This window comes from Anabas testudineus, chromosome 2 (genome assembly GCF_900324465.2).
Source record: "Anabas testudineus chromosome 2, fAnaTes1.2, whole genome shotgun sequence".
Classification (NCBI taxonomy): Eukaryota; Metazoa; Chordata; class Actinopteri; order Anabantiformes; family Anabantidae; genus Anabas; species Anabas testudineus.
The window spans coordinates 16689995-16706367 of record NC_046611.1 but is presented as its reverse complement, the minus strand read 5'-3'; the positions used below and the strand labels follow the sequence as shown (position 1 = coordinate 16706367).

General features: G+C 41.1%; 1 protein-coding gene across 3 annotated transcripts in view; it reads left to right on the top strand.

Moving 5' to 3' along the window:
- LOC113164706 (disco-interacting protein 2 homolog C-like) overlaps window positions 1–16373 on the top strand; it is a 49206-nt gene that overhangs the window by 16330 nt on the left and 16503 nt on the right. For 2 of the 3 annotated variants that reach the window (XM_026364121.1, XM_026364123.1), the window contains 15 exons: window positions 1214–1510; window positions 2941–3063; window positions 3810–3956; window positions 4609–4728; window positions 6766–6963; window positions 7344–7435; window positions 8124–8234; window positions 9664–9787; window positions 10068–10177; window positions 10880–10982; window positions 11082–11146; window positions 11400–11493; window positions 11598–11717; window positions 13911–14025; window positions 14666–14805. In XM_026364121.1, coding sequence (XP_026219906.1) covers window positions 1214–1510; window positions 2941–3063; window positions 3810–3956; window positions 4609–4728; window positions 6766–6963; window positions 7344–7435; window positions 8124–8234; window positions 9664–9787; window positions 10068–10177; window positions 10880–10982; window positions 11082–11146; window positions 11400–11493; window positions 11598–11717; window positions 13911–14025; window positions 14666–14805 — 1959 coding nt within the window. The remainder of the gene's footprint in view (window positions 1–1213; window positions 1511–2940; window positions 3064–3809; window positions 3957–4608; window positions 4729–6765; window positions 6964–7343; window positions 7436–8123; window positions 8235–9663; window positions 9788–10067; window positions 10178–10879; window positions 10983–11081; window positions 11147–11399; window positions 11494–11597; window positions 11718–13910; window positions 14026–14665; window positions 14806–16373) is intronic. The other variant, XM_026364122.1, reaches the window with a different exon arrangement.

Here is a 16373-nt window from a genome sequence, read left to right as displayed (position 1 = left end):
TGAGCCCGGATCATGTACCTGAATACAAGTTAGAAAATGTCTCTGACAACACTAACTGTTGTAGAGCGATCAGAGTTGAAAGTCTAGTGAACGTGTCTGCTCCTCTGTGTTCACACAATTAACTTTTATTTCAAGAAGTAAATTCGGTCTCGGTGGTTGTTCTCCAGTGTGCAGCCTGAAGCCAGTTTTACCTAAATTGGTTCTTGTGGCTGTGTTACGTACAGTAAACTGACTCATTATTGACATTTTGGGTCTGTAGCTCTGCTCTGCTTCTCAGATGTCGCAAAACTTCCGTGGTGAAAAGTGGAGAATCGTGGTTTCGCTGCTTTACTTTGAACCATTGTTTGACTGAAGTGAGACAATTAAATGACAAACCTCAGTTCAGATCTGTTTGTTATTACGAGGCTTAAATATGGTAACTTAGTCATTCTGACTGAATTTCTTTTCCTTTCAATGGCTCTTTGATGTTAAAGAAGAGAGGGTTTAACCATCATTAGTGAACCTAACTATCCACACATTTACTACATTTACCTACCCTGGACGTATTGGACAAGGCTTTCTAGTGTTTATGACCCAAATAAACCGTACGTCACTCTTCTACCACTAATTTTGGGAACAGCCATATAGAAAGTGTACATGAAACTAAGTGAAAACACGTTAAATAGCAGAAATAATGCATCTGTGGATATACTTGAACATGAGATAACCATCATCATCCGTCATGATTAAAGGAGCAGCACTGTTTCAATCTTCACCTGAAATTCTACTTTCATGTCACTTGAAACACCAGAGATGTTTGTACAGCATGTTTAAAAGTGTAAAAATATGTTAAAGACGCAGATACACTTCTTTATAGTGCTGAATATAATGTCCGACTTTCAGAAGAAGATGCCAGTGTATTTATCCTGAAGGAAGGTTTTTGTGCCAACATGCTCAGTTTGGCAATTTAATTCTGTCCAAAGTTTAAAAACACACCTCTAAAGCTCAAAGTGTAAAAGTAAAGATAATTTTCTGAGGGATCTGTTTCTTGTCTGGGAGCAGGGACTGGCTGGAGGCTGAGTTCAGGTAACGGTCTCGTGGCTTCAGCCTTTATTGCATTTAGTTATGTTAGTTTAGGATTAATGTTAGTTGACCTGACTGCTCATGTGTTTGTGTTTATGTTATGTTGTTGTGTTTGTTTCGATGAATAATGGTGGTTACTGACTCTCACTAGGCCTGTCCCCCCTGTGCTCAGACTCGTCGTCGGGCTCAGACGAGGAGGCGGGGCCAGGTGATGACATGTCGGGCATGGAGCACTGGATGAGCCGCCCCTCCCAGTTAGGCCCCGTCCACCTGGGCTCCACCTCCTCCTCGTCTTCGTCCACGCAGAGTGGAGGCAGTGGCAACGCCGGGCGGCTGGCCGACTCGCTGGCGCATGCGCGCATCTCGCACCTGGCTCACACGCACTTGGCGCACACACACCTGGGCCAGTCTCACCACCAGCAGAGTCACCTGTCACAGTCACACCACGGTAAGACTGGTTCAGTGGATCTTACTGGGTTGTAAGAGTGAGTGTGTGTGCGAGTGGGAGCTCGAGAGAGCGAGACTGAAAAGGAAGGACGTCCTAAATGATCAGCTCGCCTCATAATTACCTGTGTGTTTTAAAGCCTAAGAGAAATGAATTAATTAAAGTGTTAAAGAACAGTATAGACATGTATATTTACCTGTTGTGACTCCCCAGGCAAATATGATCTTTTAGGCCCCACATTACACACCAAGGCTTCTTTCCACGAAACAAACACTGTATAAACTGAGGTTCAGTTCAACTCTGTCCTCTGAATGGGTGGATAAACAACAAACATCCACACGTGGTCCATTTAGTAGCTGTTACGGAGCTTTCTGTTTGCTACATGATCCTGTTAAAGCAGAAACTGATGCTGATTCGTTTAAATAGTAGAAATTTGAACATTTCTACACTTTCATGACATCTGTGCAAATCCCATCTGTGGACGACAAACCAGAAAAAAGCTGCAGAAGTGCTGTTAAATGGATTTTATAGTTAGGTTTGTTTTCCAGAAAACGCTAAAATGCAGAGGTGTCCTCAGTTGATTTAGTAAACTAGTGGTTCAAACTTGCTTATACAATAAATCGATGTAATACAGTTACCAAATGACACCTACGCTGGTAATACACTGCATGTAGTACTTTATAGATCTAAATATTTGAATAAATACTTATGTTACCTTTGTGTTTATTTCATACCACACCTGCTTTTTCCCTATTACGATTCCCACTGTAGCCTCCAGTATGTCATTTATGCTGCAGTCAATTTTCATTCATAATTAATTCATCCTTTCTACCTAATGTGCTGTAACATTGACTTTCAGTTTTATTTACATCACTCCAATTTTCTCTATTAATACTACTGTCCTATTTGTACTGTGATTTATTCTAACAACATCATCAACAGTCACCAGAGAGTTTTATGAAAGATGTCACAAACACAAAGATACTCCAACACAGTAGGAGGTCATTTAGTAATTTTTTTGTTTTATTATTTAAATAACCATTGGAGCTGGATACAGCTGTTTTTTTTAATTGAATATCTTCAGAGGCCCATCATCAAATCAATCAACATTAATGTTTGTGCTCCAGTGGCATGTTTGCTAATGCAAGTTTATTAATTTAAAAGGGTGATTTGATCAGAAGGAAACGGTTTCGCAGTATTAAATAAAGTTCAAAATAATAAAATAAATATTACTGGGTCTATTTAGCTTGAATATATCTTAGCCTTTTGTTTTTTGTGTCTGTTATGTGAGATGGCTGCTGAAACACTGATATATGTATCTTTGCAAGTTGTGTGTACTGTATTAATTCAGTCCACTATTATACTGTGTGTGTGTGTGTGTGTGTGTGTGTGTGTGTGTGTGTGTGTGTGTGTGGGTGTGTGTGTGCGACCAGGTATCGGCCACCTGTCTCTGAAGAGGAAGGGAGCTCTGAGTGTAGCAGAGAACGGAGGATCTCTGCGACGGTCCTGTGAGTTTGGGTCTGACATGCTGTGGCCACCGCCGCTGGAGTCAGACGGTAGGTCCAACCTGGGAGTTCTTTAACTTGTCATGGAGTCTGTACAAGCTGAAGATATGTCAGCCGGCTACAGCTGTTAGATTAAATGACAAATGTTCTAAGGAGAACGGACAGGTTGCCAGCACATGTTTTTGATTTTTCGCCATAGTTTCATAAAAGAAAATCTCTGCACTCTGCTGATAGCCCCCAATAAATTTGATTTGTTAGAGGAATGTTTTGATCACACATCTAAGAGACTGAACAGAGATCAGATGAGGGGTCTGACCTCAGTTCCTTTTTTGATCTGGCATCTGTAAAAACATTTTCCAACATCCACATTCTTCCTCTGCTTGTTAAAACATATTGACAACCTTCTTAAGATCCAACAATTTCCTTGATTCTTTATTTTGGATATTTGAGGTGAAGAGATGAACAACGTGACTGAGGTGATGTGATTTTTAGGTTTTCCGCTCGTATCACAACACGTGCTTTCCTTTATCTGCAACTATAAAAAGAAAGTACTGTTTTCAAATGGGCATTGTATTTAATAAATGTCCAGTCATACCAGACCTTCTCTCCGTGACCCACATTAACTAAAAGGACTAAATGAGCATCAGAACGTGTCTAATTGGCTGTAGAGACAATCAAACAGGCACTTGACAAACAGTGCAGTGATGAATTCGAACAATGAGTCACCACTGGCTGTTTTTCTGTCTACCTCTCCCCATGTTCTCTCTCCATCTGTCTGCTTCTCTGCCACCCTTCAGAGAACCACTCGGCCCCCCCGGACGTGACGGGTTACTCGTCAGACTCGTCCCACTCCCACACCGAGCGTCACCACATGGCCAATATGGGAACCATCGCCAGGAACACGCAGAAGTACGGCAATGCAGAGCGCATGGAGACAGGCGACGGTAAGAGTCGCCCCCCCCTCCCGCTGTGTGGAGCGCGGTCACACCTTTACCCTGCTCCCAACTGAAGCCTATGAATAAAGATGCTGAAGACAGTTTGATAAAAATAGAAACTCTTTAATCAGGCAGTGAGCTCAAATTGGACCACTACCTCAGAGAGCTGCCCAATTACACTCAGTCTGTTGATGTCACTCCCCTGGATGAACAGATTGGACTTTTTTTTTTTTACCCTTTGCTTTTTTTAAGCAAAGCTGACAGAGCATCTTTGTTCTTTTTCAGCACGTTTCACGACCGTACTGTCGCAGTTAGAAAACTGAGAGCTGCTCAGAACAGCTACAAGCTGTGGCTCCACAAGAGCAGCTGAGAATTAAATGCTCAACAAACGGTGATTCAGACAATTAAGATTCTCTCTTATTCAGTTCATGTGCCAAGACTTTAGTCATTCCTGGGACATCAACCAGCTTTGATCGCACGCCAAATTCTAGTCTCTGTCTCCTCGTTAATTATTATAAAGCTCATGCATTGAAGAGGAAGTGCTTGGCTGGCTAATGAAGCTACACCGTGACACTCTTTTCCACTGCGAGAGGAAATAAACACAATTTGGTCTTAGCCTGTGTGTGTGTGTGTGTGTGTGTGTGTGTGGTTTTCATTACAGGTGTCCCAGTGAGCAGTCGTGTGTCTGCTAAAATCCAGCAGCTAGTGAACACGCTGAAGCAGCCTCGCAGACCTCCACTACGAGAGTTCTTTGTCGATGATTTTGACGAACTTCTGGAGGGTGAGAAGCTCTCTGCACCGGCATGACTCATGAATCTGTGTGTCCGTCATTTGATCTGTCTTCATACTTGTTGAGAGATTGTTTCCAATAATAGCACCAGAGTTGGACAGCTGAGGACTCCACGTGTTTCTTGTGTGCAGGATTAGCTTCCCTTCACCTCATTCTATCAAGGTGTAGCACAAAGTTTGCTAAGATGATACACTTGGAGACATGACCACCTGCGGAGGTGTTTTGCAGCAGGCATTACAGTGCAATCAGTTATTCGCTGGACAGGATGTAAGAGGCAGTTATTTGATTTAGTTTAGGGATATTGAACAAATCAGTGTTCACTCACACTTTCCAAAGCTTCTGTTACATGTGAGCACAGCAGCCCAGAAATATCCAGTGGTCGTGTTTTCCATCTTGGCTCAGCACTGTGTCACTGCCTGAATCGTTCACTTGCACAGAGAGAAAGACTGGAGAGTGATGATAGTAGATATCTTCCCCTCAGGACGCTGGGTAAAAAAAAAAACAAAGCATCGTCTGCAGTGGATGTTTTAGGGAAATACTCACAGACCCATGAAACAGCAGCAGCCCTAGAGCACAGGGAGACCTGGTGATTTCTGACAGCTTAGATAGTCCTCTAAATCAAAAGTATGAGATTGGTTGGTGAAGCAGTGATTACATGAATATGAACGCTGTTTATGTTGGTGATCTGTTAGTATATTTTGACTAGAAAATCTCCAGAAACTGTTCGTAAAGGTATTATCCGTGAGCCTGGAGAATTATTGGGGATTTGTTTTGCTGTGTGTTATTGGTGAGAGGTGTGAATGTGTTTTTTTAAATTGGTTTTAGGCTCCGTGATGCAAAGTTAATTTCAGAGTAAACTGACAATAAAGTTGTTTACAGCATCATATCGAATTGTATAGTTCGTATTACACATGCAGCACTACAGCATAGTTAATTTTAACTCTTAATTTTAAGTTTGCTGAATGTCTATGGCAAACAAAAACTCAAAAAAATGTGTTCAGCAGAAACAGAGCAAACTCCATGTTCATGGTCATATCAACCTATGCCACAGCGCTACCTGTGTGTATTGGCTGGAATTAGTCAGTCTGAGCCACTTTGTTTCTTTCCAGTTAACAAAGCCACACCTGGGTTTTCAGGTGCACACATTAGACAGACAGCTAAAGAAATGTCGCAGGAGTTTCAGCTGAATTTGACAAAACGTTGACTGCATTATAATCAATTCTTGTTCTAATCTTAAAGGCCTCTCCAAGCTTTTTAAACATGATCCCTACATAGTTCTGAAACATTTGAAAAATAGATAAATAGATACGTTTTAACTGTGCAAATAATTTTCCAGAAATGTTTTAGCAGTTTCATCATCAGCTCAGGAGCCAGGAATCAGGAGTCTCGTGGAATAGATAAGAGAGACCAAGAACTCCATATTCTTAAAGTATTTTGACATTATTATTGTGGGAATCTTGAGGCCAGAGATCTTACAGATCATTACATCCGTCTGCTCTCTACTTTACTCCCACCATCTGGCTGCTTTTATCATCTTCTGTAGAAACATACTCTGTTAGAAAACTGATCTGATTTACGGTGGGCTGTAAATATCTGAGGTGTGGTCAGGATAATGTTGGGCTTAGGGTTGGTGCAGTGGTTAAAAAAAACTCCAATTCACTGTGGATCCACTTTTTATGACAATGGCTCAAGGTTGAATCCTGCTGCCGCCCTCTCTGCCTTACTGCTGTCTGAACTAAGTATTAGTGTTTGTTTGCTTCAGAGCAGCCTGACCCGGTGAAGTGCTGTTTCAAACACACTGGGCTTGATCATTGCCAGCGCCCTCTTAAGGAGTTCATGCTGTAACTCTTTAACGCCGTAACTAATCATCAGTTTATTTAAGTGTGAGTACAGCTCCCTTACAGCTGTCTCACTCTGTTACGTTACGGTTAAATGTTTCCATGTGGTGTTTTCTTGAGCCATATCACAATGAGCAGTAAAGGTTTGTGAGCTGCACACTAATGACATTATTGGTTTCTTCATCTCCAGTCCAGCAGCCGGACCCCAATCAGCCCCGGCCAGAGGGGGCAGAGATGATACCGGTGCGCGGCGAGGCGCTTGGGGTGGTTACCAACTGGCCTCCCTCCCTGGAGGCTGCACTCCAACGCTGGGGAACCATCTCCCCTAAAGCCCCCTGCCTCACCAGCCTGGACACAGCAGGGAAGCCCCTCTATGTGCTCACATATGGTAATTAGCTGCTCATTTAAATCATTTATTTGTGCAGCAGTAACGTACACCAACAAAGGAAGTTTATTCTGCTTCAAATTCAGTCACTGTGGAGTAGTTTCCACAACCGAAATTTGAAGTTGCATATGGAGAAAAAGAAATCTAGAAACTAGGAAATGTCAAGACAAGACTTTCAGTATGTTTCAAAACATGATCTGGTGTAACCAGCCTGACCTCCAGACTGCTGAAAACTTCTAAATGTCATCACTTGTTCTTTCCTTTATCGACTGTATGTCCTCAAAATAGATGTCCAAGAACACAAACACACACACATCCTGTGAACACTCCCTCCCTCCCGCTCCCTCTCACACCTTCCTATGCTGTGTCCTGCTCTCTTGCAGGGAAGCTGTGGTCTCGCAGCATCAAGCTCGCCTACAACATCCTCCACAAACTGGGCAGCAAGCAGGAGCCCATGGTGCGACCGGGCGATCGGGTGAGTCACTCTCCTGCACCGCCGCAGACGTAGATGTTGGGGCTCTCGCTTTTGTTCTCATTTCACTGTAGAGGTATTGTACATATCTATACGACTTTCCATCATAAACCCCCGGCCGGCAATTGTGCAGGAGAAACAGTGCAGAAAACATCACCTGTTACTTTAGTGAAATGCTGTTTGTGCTCTTTTTAATTTCTTGAAATCATCCTATTTGTTTCAGCCCTCCTCTGCTATTTTACAGTTACCTTCTGAGTGAGAAATCTTTATAGATGGTAGAAAACAAAACATTCTGCCATTGAAAACACCAGCAACATTGCCACAACACAGCTGCAGGCGCTGATGCTAAACTACACTTTCATGTCAAAAAACTCTTTTAAATAAGGCCGTGGACGCCGAGTGTCTTTCTGCTCAGAAGTGTTATTGGAAGAAGTGAAGTGAATTGTGACGTGAAAAAGCAACTCTGATTAGAAATGAAGTTGAGTGGAAATTAGAGATATTTTCCCTTAGTAGTATTCATAATTAAAGTACTTCACTACAGTAACAAAGTACTGTTTCACAAATTAACACATTACATTTCTTTTTTTTTTCTTATTTTGAAAAAACAACAACAGCAAAAACAAGATGACTAATAAGTTTTGTATTTCCTCTGTTCTGAACTCTCGGCTTCTGTGCTCCCTCCCTCCCGCAGGTGGCATTGGTGTTTCCCAACAATGACCCGGTGGCCTTCATGGTGGCCTTCTACGGTTGCCTCCTGGCTGATGTGGTCCCTGTTCCCATAGAAGTGCCCCTAAGTCGCAAGGTACTAAATTAAAGGTGTTTTTCACATTAAAAGACGTCCCACTGTGTCACCTGTCTATGCTGCAACAACCTGAACGCTCATCTTTAGCCATCGGTGCAGCCCTCAGTCCCTTTACTTTTAATTTTGACACTGAAACTTGGCTCCACAGGATTAGTTTCTCTACAGAAGGTCAGCTAATTTAATTTTTACTGCGCTGCTGTGTAATGTTGCTCCCGTCTCTTTCTGCCACGTCTGTTTTTCACCTGGCACACACAACCTCCCAAGTCCTGGTGTGTCCAGTGCTGTTTGTGTGGACCTCTCAGTGATTCAGACGGTGGAAACAATGTTTTGGATCTCAGCTGTTTGCCAGCAACATGTATTTCTGTGAATATAAGCCTGTCGGGACCAGGAGCAGAAAAACATGTCAGAAACTCAACAAGTTTGACACGAAATAAACAAGCCCTCCTGCTGCCCTGCCATGACAGAGAAAACGTGTGCTATAATTAGGCAACTGTTGATCTCTGTGCCATCATCCCCCCCAGGAACTAAGATGTCTGGACCATTACAGAGAGTCACACTGCACCTTCAGAAAACACATACAAATACACAAAAAATACACAACCGAATTAAGAAAATATCAAAAAATGCAACAAACACAACTAAACACAGAAACGTGCTCAGAGTTTGGTCCAGAAAAGAACTTTTACTGCACGTTGGCTAAATCTGTTTCACTTCCCCCAACCTGTTTTTGTGCTGCAGGATTTTCCATAAAATGTGTTTTTATAACGCAGCAGTTCATCAAACATCACTTCTGTCACTACTGTTTTTGTGGAAGCAGGGGAAGCCCTCAATCCAACCTCCTTTTACAAACCTCTACTTAATAATTTCTTATGTAAACATTACAGAAAAATAAAACCACTATTACCATTAAAGCATAAATCACTGAATGTATTAACCTCTATGAAAATATGAGGCACTCAATTAATTTATAACATAATGGTTTTATTTTACTGTGAACCCACTAAAATCTGATTTACAAAGTGACTTTTGCACCAATGCACCATATTTCAGTTTATATGAAAAAGCTTTAGGACAGTAAGCAGTGCACCTGTGTCTGTGCCAAATCTACCCGAAGCCTGTGAAATGAGCCTCTTAGCCTCTGCAGGTCACTCTGTGTCCAGGTATTTCAGCATGATATAGCTTTTATAAACTTAATCAGCAGGTAACAAAGATAAGTTACAGGGAAGCAGGTGGCCTTTATTCTAAAAGCTGATGTTTTGTTATCAGTGTTCCCTCTTCAGAGTTTAAAATACAAAGCTGCTTGCATTGCATAGAGTCCTCATGTCACACAGGAGTACATTAAGTCGCCTGTAGAAGTGAGCTTTTCTTTTATCGTCTTATTTGCTGATGAGCACGATCCGCTCTCCCCCCGTCCTCTATCATCCAATAGGATGCCGGCAGTCAGCAGATCGGATTTCTGTTGGGCAGCTGTGGCGTTACCGTGGCTCTGACCAGTGACGCCTGCCATAAGGGTCTGCCCAAGAGTGCGACAGGAGAGATCCCACAGTTCAAAGGTGAGAGTGCAAATCATCAGTCAGAGCTGGAAAGACCCGAGTGTTTCCCCTGTTGGGGGAGGGGCAGGCTGCACAAAATGAGAGAGGCACCGAGAGAGAAAGTTAGTTTTAATTCAAAGTGAAAAACTGAGATATGGGGATTTTGTCATTTAATGTTAATCCTGTCATAGATGTTTATTACAACGTGTGAATAGACTGGAAACAAGTGTCTAAACATTTTTACTGTCGTGCAGTGGGAACCTTTTACTCATCACATCTCTCTCTCTCATGCTTCCTGCAGGTTGGCCCAAGCTGCTTTGGTTTGTCACAGAGTCGAAGCACCTTTCTAAACCTCCCAGAGACTGGTTCCCTCACATCAAAGATGCAAACAACGACACTGCTTACATAGAGGTGAACCTGCTGCTGCTATTATTTGTTTTATGCTGCAAACTACAGGTTTATGTGCTCATGGAACAAATTAACTAAAACATTCGACTGTCATAATGAAGTAACCTTAACTCACTGAATGTTGCTGCGCCATAATCAAACAGAACCTCCGCTGGTTTCTGTCTCGTCCCGGTTTTAAATTGATCTCATCTTATGTTAAAAGCATATTTCCCCAACTATTTACTTGTTGAAGGTAGACTAGCTGAATTTGATGACAGACCTGAGTTGATATTTTGATTTATCAGACATAAAACCAGCTGCGTACCAGCTTTGAAATTTAAAACTGTAGAAAAATAACATCATTCTGTTCATTAGTTTGTCTGTTAGCTGTTACTCTGTTTGTTTTTAGCAAGATATTTAAAGAGAATTTCCAGAGTACTATGTATTTTTCTGAATTTTAAAGGATAAATCAATTTTAAAAACAATTAACTCATTTATTATTAATGAAAATTGATAATAACAAAAGATAAAAGAAAGAGAAGAAAAAGAAGAAATATAATTGATTTTTTCACTGTTAATATATATATATAACTACACAGTCTTATTATTTACCCTTAATTGAGTTAAGTTTATTAATTAAGTTTATTTTTCGCACACATTTTTCCACCAGTACAAGTTTCTCTCTCGTCTGATTTAACCGATGTCTGTTCGTTTCTCTGTTTTCAGTATAAGACGTGTAAGGACGGCAGCGTGCTGGGAGTCACAGTGACGAGGATCGCCCTGCTCACACACTGCCAGGCTCTCACCCAGTCCTGCAGCTACACTGAGGGTACGCACACACATGAACACGCAGAAATACACACAGACAACTCAGTCTCTAGGTCACAGTTTAACAGCTTAACCCATTCATGTCTCTTTGTACCTGTAGCAGAGACCATAGTGAACGTTCTAGACTTTAAGAAGGACGTTGGCCTTTGGCACGGCATCCTGACGGTAAGACCTGCCCACCAGAGGTTAGAGGTCAGAGACCCTAATCTCCTGCTTGTTTTTTTCTCATCTGCACATCTGGGCGTAAAAACATCAACATTCAAACTTTATTATCTTTCTAACACAATAAAAACTCTCAACTTTATTTTAACAATTACAATAAAAAAATGTATTTTAATATTTTGATGACACTACCAATGTAAAACATGTACAATAATTGCAGTTGCAAGTATTTATTTTGTGGATGTGTGCTGTGCAGAGTGTGATGAACATGATGCACGTGATCAGCGTCCCCTACTCGCTGATGAAGGTCAATCCTCTGTCGTGGATCCAGAAGGTCTGCCAGTACAAAGGTCAGACAGACACTCTACCTGTCACTCAGCTCACTCCATTCACCTGTCTGTCAAACAGATAAAAAGCTAACTTCCTCTCTGTCTGTGTGTGTCTCCCCCTGCAGCCAAGGTGGCCTGTGTGAAGTCCAGAGACATGCACTGGGCTCTGGTGGCTCACAAAGACCAGAAGGACATCAACCTGAGCTCGCTGCGAATGCTGCTGGTGGCCGACGGATCAAACCCCTGTAAGGTCACACTCAGCCTCCACAGGCGAGCGCTTTCACTAACAGGGGAGTTTAGAGAGGCGTGTTTGAGATAGAGAATGTCAGAGAAATGGATAAAGTCTCATGGGACGTCGGGAAACTGGGTCACTTTACAGGAATAGAGCACGATGTGTCCAGCTTACACACGCCTGGCACGATAAATGCAGAAATCTAACAGCGAGGAAATGAAACAAATGTTTTGGTTCATATTGATGGTTTTGCTAATTTGAGAATATTAAATACACAAAATACATTTAGTTTTGTTTCAGTTGAGTGTATTATGAATTTTTAGAGTTTTTAAACTTGCTAGATGTTGTGATTCCCTTGAATCTGGACAGTGAAAGGGGTCACCACAGAGTGATCAGTCAGCTTTAAGGTGATTCGTCATGAGTTTCAGCTCGGTGTTTACTGTCTGCCCAACTTTACTGTTTTATTTCACTCTCCACCCTCATCGTTTTCTCCAGCAGATGCTATTTTTAAAAGCAAGAACGCTCTAAAAACTGACTGTACTCAACCAGCAGCAAAAAACAGACAGACACAGTCAGAGACAGAGTTAGTGAAGCTAGTGGAGAATTTAGCAGCTGACAAACCAGATATGTTGCTCTCTAACTGCTGGGTGTGGAAATAAGCAACTATTTGCTAATAGCTTTTCCATATCAATTTAAAAAAGTGGTGATCTGTGTTCACAACTTGTTGAACACGACATTCACACTTCCCTCAAGTGAAGAAAAACATCTGATATGGAGTTTCAAAAAAAAGAGATCTGTCTAGAACTAATGGATATATACAGTATCATCAAGTGAAGTTACCCATTGTATGTTGGAAACATCCCAAGTTTCCATCTATGAATGGGTTATTTAATCATTTACCTTATACTTACCTGTTAACAATCTCCATATGAAACGTTTTCCTCTGCTGTCATGGTTCAGTAAGTAATGGCTATGTTCCTGTAGGTGTACAATAGGTGTACTGAGTATGATTTACTCAGTACATAAGATGAAACTGTAGAAGTGTCTTTGTTTCCATGGTATTACCAGGATGTCGCTGTGTAATTTGTAGCATATTTTTCCCTTTTCCTTGCAATCAGCACAAACATTTAATGTGTGTGTGCTGCAGCATCATTAAGTAAAACATGAATATTTACTCAGTTTGGAAAGAAGCCGCTCTTCTGGGTATAATGAGACCCTGTGAGTCCGACTCTGTGTTGTGTTGAGTAACATAGAAAGAAGGACCTCACCTGCCAGGACAATCTTACCATCAACCACAGCAACTGTAGTTTTAGAGATACAGTGTGTATATTGGGGTTTTGCTGCATAAATGCTCTTCATTTTATATAGTAAAATAATATTGAGCTTTCTGAGACATTATTCATCACTTACACACTGTTGATGTAAGTTGATGTTAATATTCATCCTAAAACTCTTTGATATGGGATGTGCATGGATGGAAATGATTTTCCAAAACATAAAAAAACAGGAGACACTCACAAATGGAAAAACAATGATGGATGGTGATGAAACAGCTTCAGAGGATCAAATTACTACTGAGAAAAATAAAACATCTCAGTTTGAGGAGTTTAGTTGACATCTGTCTGTAGACATGTTGTTCCTCCTCCTTGTAGTGCAAAATACTAAATGAAAAGTACATCCTATTTTTATTTTTTTAAACTGATACTATGACAATTGATATGTAACACAGTATTGTGTAGTACTAGTAATGAAGTGAGGACACAGCTTTGGTTTGGCACTCTCAGTTTAACACTTCTCAGCAGCCAACTCTTACATCTTTTAGTGTTGGAGCAACCTTGAATGAACCACCAGTTAGTGTGTGTCTCTGTGTTTTTTATAATGGTTCCAACCAAAAACTACAATGAAATAACGTCAACAACAGCACATTGCTTATGTAATTGATCACCTGGTGACCGAACACATCATCAGTTCAGTTCAGCGGTTTCCTTTTTAGAAATCTGGTCAGTATCTGATTACTTAGGCTAAAACATTCAGGGAGAAAAAACATTTTTAGTTAATTTCAGGTCAAAGTTAGTCTGTGAATGCAGTACCCTGCTCAGTTTCATAAAGTGCATGACAGATGGAGAAAGACATTTTTATTTCCATTTCTTGCCTTTGTGTAAAAGAATTTCAACACTCTTCTGATGATGCTGTGTGTGTCTGTCAGGGTCCATCTCCTCCTGCGATGCCTTCCTCAACGTCTTTCAGACTAAAGGGCTGAGAGCTGAGGTCATCTGTCCCTGTGCCAGCTCCCCTGAGGCGCTCACCGTGGCCATCAGGAGGTAAACGCATGCACGCACACACACACGCACACACACACACACACAAGCTCTCAACATAACTTTACATATGTAGATTATGCAAACGTTTGCACACATACACAGAGGCACAGATATGCAAACAGCGTCAAACACACACATACTCGTCTATGCAAACACATCCCATAGCCCATAGTGTATATACAGTAGAGTAATGCACATGAAGAACTGTAGCCAGGTCCTGTTCCCTCTGCAGAAGTAGGAGGAGCCATATCAAATTTAAAGTAACTAATGAGTCAAAGTAATTTACAGAATGCTTCATCAAACTGAGAAGTGAACTCATGCTTAGGTAGTGATTTAGTGTAAGAGTCAGGGTTTTGTCAGAGTTTAAATGTTTGACAGTGAAGTGCACATTCACAATGTCAAAGTCAGAGACCACATTGTATTCTTGAAAAATAGAAATGGGCAAGTTGGAAAGTTGCTGTCTGAAATTTAAGCTAAACACGACACTCCGTTTGAATCTGAACTCAATATTTATTCCTGTGGTGCTTCTGACAATCACAAATGTAAATGGGCTCCACCAGCGCTGACCAAAAACTTTGCAACTCAGTTTATATCTAAAAATACTGATGATGGCTCACTGGTGTGTACACGTTGTCTCCAGGCCAGTTGAGGACAGCAGCCAGCCTCCGGGTCGAGGCGTCCTGTCCATGCAGGGTCTGACCTACGGAGTGGTCAGGGTCGACACGGAGGAACGTCTGTCGGTGCTCACCGTGCAGGACGTGGGCACCGTCACACCAGGAGGTACGGCAGAGTTTGGCCAATCCTCACAGCTCCCTGGTTTTAGAGTCTTGTGTTTTCGGTTTTTGCACCACATCTCAACCATCCACTGTAAATTACAGTAAATAACTTGACGGCATCTTGATATGTAAGTTGTTGGTCTGATGCTGATTCAGGTTTACTTACTGGTGCTCAGACAGTTTCAGAGTTTTGATTTGAGTAGAATAAATGTCATTTTAGACTCTTATTTTGACAAACTCTGTAGGAGCATCCAACACCTGTACATACAGTTAATTGGAATATGTTCATTTTATGTTCTCTTGACCCCCCGTGGTCTTTGCTCCTCTATAGGGTTAAACTCTCGACCTTCAGTGGTGCCAGGCGCCGAACGGCACAAAATCCATTAAGCCCATTAAATCATAAAATTCGTTTTAAGGCTGTGTAAATGTGTCACATCTCCTTTTCATCAATGTCCAATTTTCAGAACGTTCTCTGTCCTCATGACTGAGAACGTTAAGTGGCTTCTGCTTCACATTTTCAAGAAGAAGTCCAGACCGTTGTCAGTGTGACTGTGATCAGTTCTAATCAGCTCATTTTGTGTCTGGGAACAGTCACACCGGTGGTTTAACAAGGTAATACAGATCATAAAAAGGCTTTTAGTATATCATGCATCATCTGTTTGGATCCAGAGGATGAATCCATGGTCATGAGTCACATTATTTGTTGGCTGACATTCATTTTAAGGCAATGTCATGGACCACATTAAACTTGTTCTTGATCATAAGAAAGACAATTCTATTCTATAATTATTGAATAGAAAATAAATTATATTTGTGGTTGTTTGGACAGTCTGTTCAAAACATATTTACTTTGCTATGATAAAAGCAGAAATTATTTAGATTTGAGATTCAGAAACCAGTTCTCTGTCTATCAGATGATCTGCCCACTGCAATTAATGCACTTATTAAAGCGATGGAGAGGGTACCAGCAGGTTAAAATGACTCTAACATTGAAAGAGTATTCTTAATCTGTCTGTGTGTACTTGACTGATCTGCCTGCAGTCGTGATCTGTCTCTTGTTGAATGTGTGGTGCATCATGTTGAGAACCAGGCCACAGACTGTAGAGCAGCTAAAGTCTTGTGTCCAGCAAGAACAGACAAATATTCAAGTTGCAAAACAGCAACAATTAATATCCTCAGTTCCAAATGATTTAAACATGTAAGAAAAAAAATAATAAAAACAAATCATTTTGGTTTTTATTGCATTTTATAAAAAGGCACAACTATTACAGGAATAGATGTAAAAACAGTTCATGCTCCAGACTCTTTTAATACTGAATATTTGAGGTGGTTAGCTGCAGTCTAACATCTAAGAAAATGTTTACGGGATCTATTTTTTCTTTTTGCATTTCATTGTGTTGCATCATCTTAGGTGTTTAAGCTTTAAGTCCCACAGAATTTTTACCAAATGCTAAAACTCTTGTTGTATTTGCTTTGGTTATTTTACAGCTTTTATTTGTCAAACAGATGTGCTCACTGCACTATTGCATTAAGTTTTTGTATGAGACAGGTAAATAGAGTGGGAATTAAGCT